Source organism: Carcharhinus amblyrhynchos, chromosome 9 (assembly GCF_965287045.1).
Source record: "Carcharhinus amblyrhynchos chromosome 9, sCarAmb.v2.hapA, whole genome shotgun sequence".
Classification (NCBI taxonomy): domain Eukaryota; kingdom Metazoa; phylum Chordata; class Chondrichthyes; order Carcharhiniformes; family Carcharhinidae; genus Carcharhinus; species Carcharhinus amblyrhynchos.
The window spans coordinates 7,355,487-7,373,888 of NC_137332.1; the positions used below are offsets into that span (position 1 = coordinate 7,355,487).

Sequence of the window (18,402 nt, forward strand, 5' to 3'; positions counted from 1 at the left end):
GTCACCTGGTAACGTGATTAATGAGGGACAAAAATGCATGGCAAAATTGTGATTGGAGGTTTGTTTCCTGTTCTGGAACATTCTGCGACTCAGCCACCAGCAGTCTTGGCAAGGCGTAAGATTGAGTGGGGGGGCGGTGGAGAAAAATTCATCATAATCCAAGTGCAAAAAATGTTCTGATTCATGACTCCCTTTTAAAGTTATGCCTCCTTTAAACTTTTCCTTCCTGTCTAGGGACACTTTACAAATATAGAAGTACAGTCCCAGGGACACCGTGCACCAAATGATATATCTGCCAAAGGGCCAGTTCATCTGGCCCAGAAATTATTGGCATCAGTGCAACTTCAGAGAAGAGTGCTGTCACTGCAGACAGCTGGTCTGTTTCCTGGTAGTCAGCACGCTAGCCAGCCAACAAATATTCATACACGATGTGACAGTCGAGCTAACTCCCCTCCACCTCTGGGAATTCTTCAACTCCCTGGCAACCAAGAATCCAAAATTGAAATACTGTGCTGCAGACTGACCATTAAATTAACTTTTATTAGACAAGCCACAAGTTAAATGAAATAACACATGCTGAGAGGATATCATGTCATGTTGGTTTCCTGCCTCCATTTGCAGAACACAGTTAGTGTAGTATGTGCGCGAGTCAGGTCAATGTTAATGGGACACACACACACACACACACAAACACTCATACACACACACATACAAACACACACTCACATACACACAGTCACACACACACACCACTCACACAAACACTCACAAACACACACCACTCACACATACACGAACACAAACACACACAAAACTCACCAAACACACACTCACACACACACAAACACACAAACACACACACACACCACACACACGAACACACACACACTCACACACACCACACACACGAACACACACACACTCACACAAACACACACACACACACCACACACACGAACACACACACGCTCACACAAACACACACACAAAACTCACCACACACAAGCATTTAACACACACCACACATCACGCATAAAACACACACACACAGCTCACACAACACACAAAACATACCCACTCACACATCTCAACATATTTCTCACACCCACACACATTTCTCACACACACACAAACACTCATACACACACACATACAAACACACAGTCACACACACACACACAGTCACACACACACACACACAGTCACACACACTCACACAAACACACACAAACACACACGAACACACAAAACTCACCACACACACACTCACACACACACCCACAAACCACACACACACCACACACACACACAAAACTCATCACACAAGCATTTAACACACACCACACATCACGCATAAAACACACACACGCAATTCACACATCACACAAAACATACCCACTCACACATCTCAACATATTTCTCACACACACTCACATTTCTCACACACACACTTCTCACACATATCTCACACATCCACACACATTTCTCACACTCACACATTTCTCAAACACGTCTCACACCCACACACACATTTCTCACACACACATACAAACACTCATACATACACACACATACAAACACACACACACACACACACACACACATACACTATATGGAGTCACACATCTACAGAAAAACAAAGTGTGTTGCTGTGTCGAGGCCATCAGGAAGGCATTTGCTCCTCTGGCCTTCATTGCAAGGTGATTGGAGCACAGAGATAGGTCGTCTTGCTCGGATGACTCCTGGAAACCTCTGCACCGTTTTCGTCTCTACATCCAAAGATAGGCCATCCTTGGAGATGCTACAGTAAAGGTTCACTCGGTTAGTTCACAGATTTCTTGAGGAAACAAGATGGGATAAAGTAGTGTCAGCTTGGCAAGGTGTGTGGAGACTGCAGTGCAGCGATCGTGGTGGGCTGGGGGTGCGTCTTTGTCGGAAATGCCATGTTTTGATGAAATGTGAAAGAGGGTTTTCGGTGAATGCTAAAGATCCCATGGCACAGTTTGTAGGAGAGAAATGAGTTCTACAGGGCCTGGGCAATGCTTTTATTCCTTTCCCACCATTGCTAAGACAAAGTAACAGCTTCAATTTTTGTGGTTTGTGCTTCGTTGCTAATACAAAATGGCTGCTACATTTGGCCCCATTCTGCCAGCGACAACCCTTTATTAAGCAAACAAATGGACAAATCTCTTTCTGATTGCTTAACGCAAGAGAGTATAGACGTCCAAGGTGCAGTTAAAGACCATGTCAGTCAACAATTGTCACCTTAAAAGCCCAGTAATGAATGGTGGAAAAATAGTTGATGTATTGTTCCACTTTATGATCAGATGTCCAAATTACGCTTTTTGTTTTTTTGAAAAAAGATCATTAATTCTTATTTCCTGACAGACCAAGGCGGAGGCACCGTAAAGAACAAGTTTGCCTCTCGGTCTGAGAGCGTTGTTGCAAAGTGGAAAAGAGTCCGGAGGCAAGCTTCAGCCAGAAACACGTACCACATCACCAGGAAGCACAGCCAACCAAACAGCGACAAAGAATAGCTCGAAGGATGACGGAGGTGCTCGCACACATGTCAAAAATCCAGGAACCAAGGTTCAAGGGGAAGGGGGTAAGCAGCAGTGCGGGGGTGGGGGGGTGGGGGGGGGGGGGGTAGCGGGCTTCATGCAACGCATTTGCAAGGCGAGAAGGAATGGTCTCAAAGGTCTTTGGTGGGGTGGGGGGGAGAGGAGTGCTGCGGGAAGGCAATAAAAGCAATAGCGACGCCACAGGTGAACTACCTTAATGTATGCCCTGCAAGTCCTCTCTCTTTTTTGGAGCTTATCCAATCATAGGAGGCAGAGTTCAACACAGAAAAGAAACAAAACACAAAGGGTTAGTAAGGTTAAGGAGACAGCAGAATCCTGCTGACTTTTCCCACCTCCTCCGCGCCCGAATGCCCGCGGGCTCCGCGCGCGGAGAAGTGGGGGGGGGGGGGCCACCTCTGGCCGCCGACAAGCGCCAGAGGGGGCCGCTTGCTTCCTGTCCCGTGCTTTTACAGCCCACTGGCCTTACCTTGTTAAAACTGCGGCCCACAGAGTCTTTCTCACTGGGTCGCAGCTCCTGGAGCTGTGCGTCTAAGATGTCGACGAGTTGTTCCATCAATCTAACTGACGAGCTCACGTCTCCCGCGTAGATTGGTCCTCTGGTATGCTTGGCCAGCTCATTTGCGAGGTTGGCCGCGTTTTCCCCGCTCCTGATCTGTAATCAGCAATTACACATTCTAAGCAGGGCTCCTCAATAATGCGCAGGGAGCAGTCACTCTGAAGTTTCCATTAACCGCGCACCCACGTCTGGTAACTCGTTGCTGCCTAATTATTGGCTGCTTGCAGTCGTGGGGACAGACACGTTTACAGCTAATTAAGGGGCTGATGGTAGTCCGCCTGCTGCGACCCACGGGCAGCTCCTTGGCCTGACGTCTTGTGGACCCATCATCAGTTTGGTGGCCAGGAGTGCGCAGCACAGTACAAGTGGCTCATTCCGACACGTCGCACGGCACTCATTAGCAGGGGACATCGATCCTAATTTGCAGAGAGCCTGAACTGCCTGAGTGACTCACGTTCGTAGCGAGGGGGTGCGATGCAGGAAGGTGCCAGCCTGACGACTGCCCACTGCCGGGCTTGCTCTTATTCATGTTTGTCCCTGCCCTTCGAATAGAGCTTCCTCCATGACCAACCCCACGCAGTGCAAGAATTAGCAGCCTGGCTGACAAAAGTGGCAAGGCTTAATTCTTGGTCTGTGAAGAGTTGGCTACCTCTACGGCCACGGTCAAAGGCACCGGAGAATCAACAACAGTCAGCACAGATCTGTTAAAGGGAAGTTACTCTGGCTAACCTGATTGCATTTTTGTTTGAGGTCACAGCGATGAGGCCAGTGAGTTTGATGCCGTCAACATGGATTATTACAGGGCTTTTGATATGGCACACTCATCAGAAAATTAAAAGCTCGTGGGATCTAATAGAAAGTGGCACGTTGGATCCACAATTAGCTCAGTGGCGGAGAGAAAAGGGCAACTGTTGATGGTTTCTTTCAGATTGTTCTAATTCATTTGTGGGACATGGGCATCGCTGGCTGGCCAGCATTTATTGCCCATCCCTAGTTGCCCGAGGGCAGTTGAGAGTCAGTCACACATAGGCCAGACCGGGTAAGGACAGCAGATTTCCTTCCCTAAAGGGCACGAGTGAACCAGATGGGTTTTTCTGACAATCGACAATGGTTATCGGTAGATTCTTAATTCCAGATTTTTTTTATTATTAGATTCAAATTCCACCATCTGCCATGGCGGAGATTTGAACCCAGGTCCCCAGGACAGTAGCTGAGTTTTTGGATTAACAACCTAGTGCTAATACCACTAGGCCATCATCTCCTTGATTGTAAGAGTGCTTCCAGTAGGGTTCAGAGTGCCAGATCTCTTGACTTGGTGAGCACCATTGAGAAGTTTGACAATGCCCGTGTGTTTGACAATGAGGTAGAAAGCTATAAACTGCAGGAAGATATCAGGTGGGCAAATTGCCCTTTAGTGTCAGGGAAACCATGGAGTTATGGGGATGGGGCCTGGATGGGATTGTGGTTGGTATGGACTCAATGGGCCGAATGGCCTTCTTTTACACTGAAGGATTCTATGAAAGGCTGGAAATATGCAGTAAGAAAAGGTCTAACATTTTGACTGTCAACCTTTTGCTGGATAAAACCAGCTTCCCATATGTTGTGGGCCTGCCGTGCACCAGCAACACCTTCCCAGCTCTCCGAGCGCTGGTGTTATCTGAACTGTTTACAGCTTCAGCTAAATAAAGAAAAAGACTTAAAAGCCTGGAGATCATCGTTGACAAGGTTAAATTTGCAAATGCTTAATGCACTTGTATTGAATTCCACGTTCCCTCCTCGTGAAGAAAGGCGCTGACCGTTTAAATTAGGGCTACTGTCTCAATTAACGCAGCATCTGACATAAGCGTGTTGGGGAAAGTCGTGTGATAAGATCGCCGGCAATAACTCGCAGGCCGAGCTCCAGCGGCGGAATAAATCATCTGGCCGTTTTCTCACCCGCTTTTGCCGTTTAGGAAAGGCATCATGTCAAAATTAAATGACTCCGAAACCAATAAAAGGGACACAAATCTATTTACAGCAGCCTTTGTTCTGCCGCAACATTCTCTCCCACATGTTAATCAGGGGATGCTACACAAATACCCTTTGAATCCCCAATTACTCACTGCACCAACTCAAAGAAAACTAGTATGTCTATCTCTTCACAGGCCGCAAATTGGTTGCCAGTGGCAACCAGACTGGGCGCTCAAGTCTCCAAACACGAAAGCCAAAGGTCACTTAGTTCCTGAGGATAATTACCCACAATGCCTCTTTGATCCTTAAAACAGGCAACTTGTGTGTGTGTGTGTGTGTGTGTGTGTGTGTGTGTGTGTTTCTTTCTCTCTTAAACTCCCGGTTCCAAGGATACCTTTCGGCTGCGTATGTTAGCAGCCATTTGAGGATGCTGTGTTGATGAGGCCTTTACTTAGCTCTCAGCTGGCGCTGTGTAAATGCCCTGAAAAGGCCTGGCACGCCAGTGAGGATTTCTTCCACTGAACCCACCGCGCTCGGTTTTAATCACCGCCCATTAAGCAAGATAAAACCGCGAGAACAAACCTTCTGAGCCACTTGATTTACCCAGTGTGAGGTACAGTTGCTAAGATCGGGGCCCTTAGGGTTCCACATTCCGGTGGAAACCATGCAGAGATAAGAGGCCGTGCCTACGAGAGATGAAGCAGAACAAATTAGATAAACTTTGGAAGTGTCTCTCTCTCTCTCTCTCTGCAGTGCATAGATATTGGCTTCGCCATCCCAGTTACTCCACCGCCTCTGACCACCCAGTGACCCAGACGAATGCCCACAGCCTCGGAAACGCTAACAACCCGCCGTCCGAGCGTTCGACTCCGTCCTCGGTCGCGACTCACCTGGTCCGCTTTTGGACACTGGCCGCCACTCACAAACAAAAAAGGCAAGTAAAATCGTGCAGAAACCGCGCTTCAAATCTCTCACACACGTAAATTACTTCAGACGCCATTACGATGAGGCGCGGCCACTTTTCGGATTCATTTTCGGACCGTGGGGTGTCGTGGGAAAGGCCAGCATTTACTGTTCACCCCTCATTAGAACGTATCGGAGGAGGAGCAGGCCATTCTTCCCCCTCAGCCTTCTCTGCCGTTCAACGAGGTCACGACTGACCTTTGACCTCACTCCCATCTGCCTGCTCCTCCCCATATCCCTCAATTCCCTCCCGAGAATCCGCTCACTGCTGTCTTGACTTTACAACCGAGTTTCCGCAACCCTCCGGAGTTAGAGGAATCCCGAGATTCACAACCCTGTGAGTGAAGATATTTCTCCTCGTCTCAGCCCTGAATGGCTATCCCTATTTTGTGGTGGCAACCTCGTGTTCTGGATCCCGCAGTCAGAGCACCCATTCTCTCAGTCTCCACCCTATCAAGAACCTTCATAATTTTTTGACGTTTCACCTCTCATCTTTCCCGATCCAGGAAATACAAACCTCTTTTGGAGAGTTGGTTCAGACTTGATGGGCCAAATGGCCTCCTTCTGCACTGTAGAGATACTGCGATTAGAAACATAGAAACTAGAAGCAGGAGTAGGCCACTCAGCCCTTCAAGGCTTCTCCACCATTCATTCTGATCATGACTGATCATTAAATTCAATATCCTGATCCCCCCCTTCCTTCTGCATCCCTTGATCCCTTTAGCCCTGAGAGCTAAGTCTAATTCCTTCTTGAAATCACACAACGTTTTGGCCACATCTGCATTCTGTGGTAACGAATTCCACAGATTTACAACTCTCTGAGTGAAAAAAATTTTCCTCACCCCAGTCCTAAAAGGTTTACCCCTTTATTCTCAAACTATGACGCCTAGTCCTGGACTCATAAGAACATAAGAACATAAGAAATAGGAGCAGGAGTAGGCCATCTAGCCCTTCGAGCCTGCCCCGCCATTCAATAAGATCATGGCTGATCTGTTGTGGCTCAGTTCCACTTTCCCGCCCTCTCCCCATAACCCTTAATCCCCTCTCTTATCAAGAACCCATCAACCCGCTTCTTAAAAATATTTAGCGAGGCAGCCTCCACCACTTCAACGGGCAGAGAATTCCAGAGATTCACCACCCTTTGAGTGAAGAAGTTCCTCCTCAACTCCGTTCTAAACCGCCTCCCCTTTATCTTGAGGCTGTGCCCCCTAGTCCTACTGTCTTTTTTGAGCGGGAAGAGTCTCTCCACCTCTATCCTATCCATCCCATTCATCATCTTATACGTCTCAATGAGATCTCCCCTCATTCTTCTAAACTCTAACGAGTACAAGCCTAGTTTATTCAGCCTCTCCTCATAGCTCAATCCCCTCAACTCCGGTATCAGCCTAGTAAACCTCCTCTGCACTCCCTCCAGGGCCAAAATATCCTTGCGCAGGTGCGGCGCCCAAAACTGCACACAGTACTCCAGCTGCGGCCTCACCAATGCCCTATACAGCTGCAGCAAGACCTCCCTACTTTTATATTCAATCCCCCTCGCTATGAAGGCCAGCATCCCATTCGCCTTCCTGACCACCTGCTGCACCTGCAAGCTGGGTTTTTGCGACTCATGCACAAGGACCCCGAGGTCCCTCTGCACCGTCGCCTGCTGCAGTTTTTCGCCACGTAAGTAATAGTCCTTCCTACCATTCTTCCTACCAAAGTGGACCACCTCACGCTTGCCAACATTAAATTCCATTTGCCATTTCCTGGCCCATTCGCCCAGCCTATCTAGATCCTTCTGCAGACTCTCCACACCCTCCGCACAATTTGCCTTTCCCCCAATCTTGGTGTCATCAGCAAATTTCGACACCCTGCACTCGGTTCCCTCCTCCAGATCATCTATATAAATGGTACAGGGGGACATTCTTTCCAAATCTATCCTAGAACAAAAGAAAAGAACAAAGAAAATTACAGCGCAGGAACAGGCCCCTCAGCCCTCCAAGCTTGCATCAACCCTGCTGTCCGACTTAACTAAAACCCCCTACCCTTCCAAGAGCCATATCCCTTTACTCCCATCCAATTCATGTACTTGGCAAGATGCCCCTTAAAAGTCACTACTGTATCTGCTTCCATTATCTCCCCCGGCAACGAGTTCCAGGCACCTACTACTCTCTGTGTAAACTATCTGCCTCGTGCATCTCTTTTAAACCTTGCCCCTCGCACCTTAAACCTGTGCCCCCTAGTAATTGACTCTTCCACCCTGGGAGAAAGCTTCTGATTATCCATTCTGTCCATGCCTCTCATAATCTTGTAGACTTCTATCAGGTCTCCCCTCAATCTCCGTTGCTCCATTGAGAACAAGCCAAGGTTCTCCAGCCTCGCCGCGTAGCTGACACCCTCCATACCAGGCAACATCCTGGTAAATCTTTTCTGTACCCTCTCCAAAGCCTCCACATCCTTCCGGTAGTGTGGCGACCAGAATTGAACACTGTACTCCAAGTTCGGCCTAACTAAGATTCTATAAAGCTGCAACATGACTTGCCAATTTTTAAACTCAATACCCCGGCCGATGAAGGCAAGATTGCCATATGCTCTTTCTAACCTGGGGCAGCAGGGTGGCACATGGGGTGGCACAGTGGCACAGTGATTAGCCAGGGACCCGGGTTCAATTCTGGCCTTGGGTTGCTGTCTATGCAGACTTTGCATATTCTCCCTATGTCTGCATGAGTTTCCGACTGGTGCTCCGGTTTCCTCTGAAAGATGTGCTGGTTAGGTGCATTGGCCATGCTAAATTCTCTCTCAGTGTACCCAAAGAGGCGCAGAAATGGCAAGTGGGGGATTTTCACAGTAACTTAATTGCAGTGTTAATGTAAGCCAACTTGTGACACTAATAAATGAACTAAACTAAGAAGTTGAACAGGCGCCGGAGTGCGGCGACCAGGGGATTTTTACACTAACTTCATTGCAGTGTTAATGTAAGTCTACGTGTGACACTAATAAATAAACTCTAAACTTTAACCCTGTTAGAAGTTTACAAGTTTCTATGAGATCACCTCTAACTCTCTAAAGTCCAGCGATTCTCTGGTTCCATAACTACACTTGGTTGACTCCCCAGCTGCAATGTGTGGTTAAATAGTAACATGTCAAAGATCTTCTTGTCAATGTTTCACCATCGCAACTGACTGTGTCTCAGTTTGTGGTGAACACTGTCTTTGCAAACTAGCCTTGCCCAGCACCCCGATGGATTTGCAGTTGTGCCAGCGCCAGGAGATAGAGTAAACACTGAGGACTGAGTTATGTCTCTATGTCTCGGTTCACTTATTCTCCTGCCTCTGACCGAGCTTTGCCTAAAGAAATACTTACTGATCTCCACCCCACCCCACCCCACCTCCCCCCCAAACAATGGCACAAGATCTCAACTCCCTGTGTTTCAGGCGGCTGCTTTTGTTGGAATGTGACCCATTACATCCACTTAGGAATCTCAATAGAACAAACGCACTTTATGAAGAAACAATTCAGTTACTATGTACAAGATCAACGGACAAGCAGTGACAAATGTGTTGGAACGGGTCCTTTTTGTGAAGAATGTTGGAGATCATGAAATACGGTCAGCGAATCTCGAAGATTGCATTTGGCTGCACTTCACAATGAACTCCAAGCGTGAAAATACTCCTTTGTGCTCATTGTGGTCGAATCCTGTCTAGCATCATCTCTCCTTGAGTTTACTCCTGCCTCCCACTGTTAAGCTCTTGTGATCAGCCCCATGTGTATCAGGCACTGACAGTTCTGTGGAGCATAAAGATCGGCAATGGACGTGTTATGTTGTATGCCCTGTGTCTGTGCTGTCAATACTATGCAATTAAGGATCCACATTCTGCAGGACTGGATTAGGACCATTATATTTTATACCATCCCATTGTTTTTATTCTTTCATGAGACGCGGGCATTGTTGGCAGGGACACCGTTTGTCGCTCATCACTGGTTTCCCTTGAAAGAGAGATGCCGGTGTTGGGCACAGTAAGAATTTTCACAACGCCAAACAATTTTATTTGGTACCACAAGCTTTGGGAGCACTGCTCCTTCTTCAGGTAGGAGGAGAGTCAGGGGTTCACAGGCATGGCACGTATATCTTGCAATTCTGTCTCTTGTCTATATATGCCCACTTCTCCACTCACCGGATGAAGGAGCAGCGCACCGAAAGCTCGTGATTCCACATAAACCTGTTGGACTTTAACCTGGAGTTGTGAGACTTCTTACTGTTCTGTTGAGAGGAGTCAGCCACATTACTCTGTGGCCAGACCAGCTAAAGATGGCAGATTTCATTCTTGAAAGGTTGTTACTGAATCAGATTTTTTTTTTCATCAATTTATGCATTCTCAGGATCTGGCTCAGTCCTTGTCAAGGTGATGATGAGTCACCTCAAGAATCAATGATAGTTTCATGGCTTCCAATTCATGAAAAAAAATATCAATTTTAATCAATATCCCCATGGCCATGGTAGCACTTGAACCCATGTCCCTAGAGAGTTAGGCTTGGCCTCCAGAATCTAGCCTAATGACATCCCTTGAACACCACCAAGTTCGTGCATCAGATGTGGCTTATTTTACCTTTCCTTCTGCTACTATCCCATCTCTGCATTTTTAAAATCCATTCTCAATGCACCCAGAAATCCCAGAATCCAAGCCCCTTGAAAATGTTCACGGTGAGGATTACAAGCAGACTGATTGTCAATTTACAACTCAATGTGCAAAGGATAACTCAGAATGAATCTTAGTCCACCAACTGCCGATCACCCCCTCCTGTCACAATGATCGATATACCTTAGCTACGGTCCGAAAGGAAGGATTGCCCACTCCTACATAGCGTCTTGCAATGGCCATGCTGTTAAGAGTTCACCCTTGCTGATTGCATGTATTACACATGGCAAACATCGGTTCAGAATTAAAAAGGGCAGAGAATAGATTAATATGGCAGCAAGAGAGAGGTCAAATAAAGTGAAGAGTTCATTAGGGTGGCATGGTGGCACAGTGGTTAGCACTGTTGCCTCACAGTGCCAGGGAGCCGGGTTTGATTCCAGGCTTGGGTCACTGTCTATAGGGAATCTGCATAGTCTCCCTGTGTCTGTGTAGGTTTTCTCCCACAGTCCAAAAGACGTGCTGGTTAGGTACGCTGGCCATGCTAAATTCTCTCTCAGTGTACCTGAACAGGTGCCGGAGTGTGGCGACTCAGGGATTTTCACAGTAACTTCATTGGAGTGTTAATGTAAGTCTACTTGTGAGAAAAAGAGACACTGACACACTTATTAAGTTCAACTATTTCACTTCATAACCCATGCCCCCATTGTTGTTCTTTCTTTTTGATTTTGACAGTCACAGTAATTGCAAGGATTGTTATTACACTGAACATGTTGGTCTAATGATTCTGTTATTTCCAATTATATCTCCTCTTGACATCTTCTGTTTCTTTACTGGTCCCATTACCAACTAGCTTTGTCTTGTACCCAACACCCATTAACCTCTCCGTGCTCCAACCCTTTCACAAGCATTTCATCTTATTCCATCCCTCCTTTTCTCCTCTGCCTCTTCTCCTGCTGCCTTTTCCAATTCTGATGAAAGATTAAGATTTAAAACATGACCTTCTGCCTCGCCCGCCACAGGTACAGAGTATTGGCACCATTTTCTGTTTTCATTTCCCATTTGTAGTATCTGCAGTGTTGTGTTTCAGGGCGACACAGCAACTAGTCGCCAATGTTGAGGACCATTCTTTGACACCCAACCAAAGGGAGGGTGTGAAAGCAATGGAACAGATTCGCTTGGATGTGATCAGAGAGAAGTAACCCCATTCCCTGGAATTTCCCCCTCCCCACGACGTCCCTCAACTTCCCTTCCTTTATCTAGGGCTCTCATTAAAACTCACCTCATTGAACTTTCTGTCACCCCACCCTCAGATCCAATTAACCATTTCCTTGTTCATGCCCAACGTCCATTTCTCTTTACAATTTGGCAAAATACCTTGGGATCGGTTTACCTCTTACCAAGCTGGTTGTGAATTCTGTTACGTCCAACGTATCCGGTGAATTAAATGGGAGAATGAACAAAGAGAAAAAAGTACAGCACGGGAGAACGCCCTTTGGCCCTCCAAGCCCGTGCCGATCATGATGCTCGAACTAAACTATGGTGTGGAGTGGCTGGCGTTGGACTGGGATAAGCACAGTAAATAGTTTCATAACACCAGCTTAAAGTCCAACAGGTTTATTTGGTAGCACGAGCTTTCACAGTGCTGCCCCTTCATCGGATGAGTAGACTTTAACCTGGTGTTGTGAGACTAATTAAACTATAGAGTCCAAAGTTGTGTAGGTTAGTTTGATTGGCCATGCTAAATTGACCGCAGTGTCAGGGGGATTAACAGAGTAAATGCATGGGGTTGCAGGAATAGGGTCTGGGTGGGATTATGGCCGGTACAGACTCGATGGGCTGAATGGCCTCCTTCTGCACTGTAGGGATTCTATGAAAACACTATGCGTCCTACAAAAGGTCAGTTCATCAAAGACCTCAGCTACTGGGTGAAAGACAGGAGTTGTGCAAAATGTTGGCATCAAAAGAATGAAAAGTTCGTAAGATGTTGGAGGGTCACAGCATTTTAATAATATGTTTATGGGAGGTGATGGCTTAGTGGTATTATTGCTAGACAATTAATCTAGGAGCTCAGCTAATGTTCTGGGGACCCAGGTTCGAATCCCGCCACGGCTGATGGCAGAATCTGAATTCAGTAAAAAAAACACTGAATTAAGAATCTACTGATGACCATGAAACCTTTGTCGGAAAAACCTATCTGGTTCACTCATGTCCTTTCGGGAAGGAAATCTGCCAACCTTACCTGGTCTGGCCGACATGTGACTCCGGAGTCAGAGAAACATGGTTGACTCTCAACTGCCCTTGGGCAATTAGGATGGGCAATAAATGCTTGATGCAGAGATGCTGGCATTGGGCCGGGGTAAACACAGTAGGAAGTCTCACAACATCATGTTAAATCCAACAGGTTTATTTGGTAGCAAACACCCAATAAACCTGTTGGACTTTAACTTGGTGTTGTGAGACTTCTTACAATAAATGCTGGCCAGCCAGCGATGCCCTTGTCCCACGAATGAATTTAAAAAAAAGATATGGACATTATTAGTCAGACTAGCATTTATTGCCATCCCTAATTGCCCCTTGAGATGGTGAGCTGGCTTAGAAGAGTCATAGAATTACTAGGCCATTCGGCTATTGACAATAATCCCACCTTGGCCCTATCCCCTTAACTTCACATATTTACACTGCTAATCCCCCTGACACGAAGGGACAATTTACCTATTTTAGCATGGCCAATCAACCTAACCCACACAACTTTGGACAGTGGGAGGAAACCGGAGCACCCTGGAGGAAACCTACGCAGAACATGCAAACTCCACACAATCACCCAAGACCAGAATTGTACCTGGGTCCCTGGCATTGTGAGAGAGAAGTGCTAAGCACTATGTCACTGTTTGCCCTTCTTGAGGCACTACAGTCCATGTGGTGCAGGTCTACCCACAGTGGTGTTAGGGTGGGAGTTTGAGGATTTTGACTCAATATATTTCCAAATCAGGATGGTGTGTGACTGGTAAGTGGACAGGCAAGTGTGTGGTGGTGCCCCCATTTGCCCGCTGCTTTTTAAGTCACAGGGTTGGATGGTGCTGTCAAAGGAGCATTGGCAAGTTACACCTTGTAGATGGTACACATGGCTGCCATTGTGTAATAGTGGTGGATGGAATGACTATTGAGGGTGCTGGATGGGGTGCAATCAACCGAGCTGCTTTGCCCTAGATGCTGTCAAGCTTCTTAGTGTTGTTGGAGCTGCACTCATCCAGGCAAGTGGAGAGTATTCCATCTCAGTTCTTAGAAACCCGACAGTTCAGAAGGAGGCCATTCAGCCCATCAAGTCTGCATGGACAACAATCCCACCCAGGCCCTATCCCTGTAATCCCACATACTTACCCCTCCAATCCCTCTAACCTACGCATCCCAGAACACTAAGGGGCAACTTAGCATGGCCAATTCACCAAACCTGCACATCTTTGGACTGTGGGAGGAAGCCAGAGCATCCAGAGGAAACCCACGCAGACACGGGAAGAATGTGCAGACTCCACATAGACAGGAATCGAACACAGGTCCCTGGAGCTGTGAGGCAGCAGCACTAACCACTGTGCCACCATGCCACACTTGCAGAGGTACTGAAAGCGTGGGTGCAATGAGACACAAGGCATGAAACCTTTACAGTTGATTTGAGAGACAGAGGGAAATGTGAAAAATTAGGATTTATTCACTGAGGGAATCAGGAGGCAAGTTTTTTGTCAAAGTGGATAGTGACAGATTATTTCCACTGCCTGGGGCGATCGCAATAAGAGTGTAGACATTTAAAATAATCAGACAAAGAATTAAAGGGAAGATTAGAAAAAAAAGCTCTTTACTCAGCAGGTAGTTACAATGTGGGATTCTCTGCCACAAACTGTTGCTCAAGCAGAATCCATTATTTCTTTGAAAAGGGAATTATCAATGCTTATTTGAAAAGGAATATTAATGGTTACGGGGAGTGATCAGTGGAGGGAGATTGGACAGACTTGCTGGTCTATTCAATCCATTATTCTGCGAGAATGTTCTATGATTCAGGATCTTGTATCGTATTAATAAAGACAGGCTCTATCTTGAAAAGAACACAGAGAAAGGCATCAGTAAGTGAGAAGTTAACACACGCTTCATGATTGATAACAAGTTTATGTAATTTTCCCTTTTAACAAAGGGTTTTGCTCCATTTAATTTGAAGTAACATGGAAGAACATGGTGCCAACGGGTCAAGATGGCTGTAAATTCCATTACGTACTAAGTGGGCGAGGAATCAAAAGGTAGAATGAACAAAGAACGAAGGGAAGTACAGCACAGGATCAGGCCCTTCAGCCCTCCAAGCCCATGCTGATCGTGATGCCCTAACTAAACTACAAAAAAAACACCCTTCTTTGGTCTATACCCCTCTATTCCCCCCTTATTCATGTACTCATCCAGGTGCCTCTTAAATGTGCTTCCACCACCTCCTCTGGCAGCACGTTCCAGGCACCCACCACTCTCTGCATGAAAAACATCCTCCGCACATCTCCCTTAAACTTTCCCCCTCTCACCTTGAACCTATTCCCCTTTGTAATTGACACTTCCACCTCTGACTATCCACCTTGTCGATGCCGCTCATAATTTTGTAGACCTCTATCACAGTAACTTCATTGCAGTGTTAATGTAAGCCTACTTGTGACACTAATAAATAAACTTTTAGGTCTCCCCTCAGCCTCTGTCTTTCCAGTGCAAACAATCCTAGTTTATAAGAACATAAGAACATAAGAAATAGGAGCAGGAGTAGGCCATCTAGCCCTTCGAGCCTGCCCCGCCATTCAATAAGATCATGGCTGATCTGAAGTGGATCAGTTCCACTTTCCCACTTTCTCCCCATAACCCTTAATTCCCCTGTCTATCAGAAACCTATCTACCCGTGACTTAAAAATATTTAGCGAGGCAGCCTCCACCACTTCAACGGGCAGAGAATTCCAGAGATTCACCACCCTTTGAGTGAAGAAGTTGCTCCTCAACTCCGTTATAAACTTCCCCCACCTTATCTTGAGGATGTGCCCTCCAGCCCTGTTGTCCTTTCTGAGCGGGAAGAATATTGAATGGCAGGGCAGGCTCGAAGGGCTAGATGGCCTACTCCTGCTCCTATTTCTTATGTTCTTATGTTCTTATCTCTCCACCTCTACCCTATGCATCCCTTTCATTATCTTATACGTCTCTATAAGTTCCCCCCTCATCCTTCTAAACTCCAACGAGTACAGACCCAGTCTATTTAGTCTCTCTTGATAGTCCAATCCCCTCATCTCCGTTATCAGCCTAGTGAACCTCCTCTGCACTCCCTCCAAGGCCAAAATATCCTTGCGCAAATGCGGCAACCAAAACTGCACACAGTACTCCAGCTGTGGCCTCACCAATGCCCTGTACAGTTGCAGCAAGACCTCCCTGCTTTTATATTTTATCCTCCTTGCTATAAAGGCCAACATCCCATTCGCCTTCCTGACCACCTGCTGCACCTGCAGACTGGGTTTTTGCAACTCATGCACAAGGACCCCGAGGTCCCTCTGCACTGCAGCATGCTGCAGCTTTCCGCCCTTTAAATAGTAATCCCAGGATTACTATTCAACCTCTTCTCATAACCAATACCCTCGAGACCAGGCAAAATGCTGATGAACCATCTTTGTACTCTCTCCAAAACTTACACATCCATCTGGTGGCATGGTGAAAGATTTTGGATTACTTCAATAAAATTAAAACTAAAGGCTTGTGTCTATTATATCTCACACCGCTGCCCCTGCAGCGCAAAGGGAGAAAGTAATTACATGGACAGTGGAATGACTGTGGCTATATTGGCAGACGTAACGGCTATATAGCACACAGCAAGCTCCCATAAACAGCAAAAAAATGAGTGACCATGGTTGGAATTCTCCAACCTCACTCACGGTTGGGATTCTCCAGTCCGACCGCTGTGCACGGAGATTTGGATGAGCGCCAAGTTCTCCATTCCCGCTGGCAGGCATGCGAGACTGGAGAATTCCAACCCAGATCCCAATTATTTTTGCCATATCTTGCTCAGGGTTGGGGTGGGGAAGGGTTGGAATCTTGGCCAGGAGTTGTGTAAGAGGGGGAACTTCTTGCTCATCATCAAACAACCCACAGGAAGTTGAATGAAGAACAAATTATTGGCCAGGACTCTGGGGGTAACAGGGGTGGCATGATGGCTCAGTGGTTAGCCGGGACCTGGGTTCGATTCCCAGCTTGGGTCACTGTCAGTATGGAGTCTGCACGTTCTCCCCGAGAATGCAGTTTTCTCCGGGTGCTCTGGTTTCCTCCCACAGTCCAAAGATGTGCAGGTTAGGTGGATTGGCCGTGCTAAATTGCCCCTCAGTGACCATAGATACGTAGGCTGGGAGGATTAGCGGAGTAAATACATGGGGTATCGGGGAAGGGGTGGTCTGATGTGATGCTCTATCAAAGAGTCATAGAAATCATAGAATTCCTACAATGCAGAAGGAAGTCATTAGACCCATTGAGTCCGACAACAATCCCATCCCAGGCCCTATCCCCACAACTTCACACATTTACCCTGCTAATTCCTTGAACCTACACATCTTCTGACACTAAGAGGCACTGTGAGGCAGCAGCGCTAACCATTGTGTCACCATGCCATCGAGTCAGTGCGGACTCAATGGGTGGAATGGCCTCCTTCTGCACTACACGGATTCCATGACATTCTATGTTATTTCCCTGATTCTTCTTCAAAATGGTGCCTTGAGGATCGATTATGTCTGCCCAAGATGCGGGCTGAAGGATGGCACCTCCGACAGTGCCGCACTCCCTCAGTGTGGCACTGCGAGGTTAGCCGAGGTTTTCATGCTCCCTCCCTGGATCACCACCCTCCTATTCAGAGGTGAGAGCACCAACTGAGCCAGAGCTGACTTTCCAATATCCCATCTGGCTGTAGTTTAGCTGTCACATTCCTGTCAGAGTGACGACACTTCACTTGGGTTAAAGCAGTTTGGGAGGCCACAGGGTTGTGGAAGTTAAGTTTAAGTTTAAAATTTATTTATTAGTATCACAAGTAGGCTTATATTAACACTGCAGTTAAGTTATTGTCAAAATCCCCTACTTGCCACACTCTGGTGCCTTTTCATTTGATTTGATTTATTATTGTCACATGTATTAACATATAATGAGAAATATTGTTTCTAGTGTGATAGACACACAATACATACCGTTCATAGAGAAGGAAACGAGAGAGTGCAGAATGTAGTGTTACAGTCATAGCTAGGGTGTAGAGAAAGGTCAACTTTGTTCAAGTACACTGAGGGAGAATTTAGCATGGTCAACGGATGGCATAGTGGTTAGCACTGCTGCTCACAGCGCCAGGGACCTGGGTTCAATTCCGGCTTGGGTCACCGTCTGTGCGGAGTTTGCACATTTTCCCCATGTCTGCATGGGTTCCCTCCGGATGCTCTGGTTCGGGCAGCATGGTGGCACAGTGGTTACTCGAGGGGCTAGATGGCCTACTCCTGCTCCTATTTCTTATGTTCTTATGTTACCACTGCTGCCTCACAGTGCCAGGGGCCCAGGTTCGATTCCAGGCTTGGGTCACTGCCTGTGCGGAGTATGCATGTTCTCCTCATGTCTGCCTGGGTTTCCTCCGGGTGCTCCCACACTCCAAAGATGTGGAGGTTAGGTTGATTGGCCGTGCTGAGTTGCCCCTGAGTGTTCCGGGTTGTGTAGG

At 47.0% G+C, this 18,402-nt stretch overlaps 1 protein-coding gene across 23 annotated transcripts in view; it reads right to left on the reverse strand.

The window, feature by feature from the left end:
- Window positions 1-18,402, reverse strand: part of adgrl2a (adhesion G protein-coupled receptor L2a) — a 732,161-nt gene that overhangs the window by 83,049 nt on the left and 630,710 nt on the right. For 17 of the 23 annotated variants that reach the window (XM_080195115.1, XM_080195117.1, XM_080195127.1 and 14 more), the window contains 3 exons: window positions 5,671-5,774; window positions 3,049-3,234; window positions 2,775-2,813 (listed from right to left, as the gene is read on the reverse strand). In XM_080195115.1, coding sequence (XP_080051241.1) covers window positions 2,775-2,813; window positions 3,049-3,234; window positions 5,671-5,774 — 329 coding nt within the window. The remainder of the gene's footprint in view (window positions 1-2,774; window positions 2,814-3,048; window positions 3,235-5,670; window positions 5,775-18,402) is intronic. The other 6 variants (XM_080195135.1, XM_080195133.1, XM_080195137.1 and 3 more) reach the window with 1 other exon arrangement.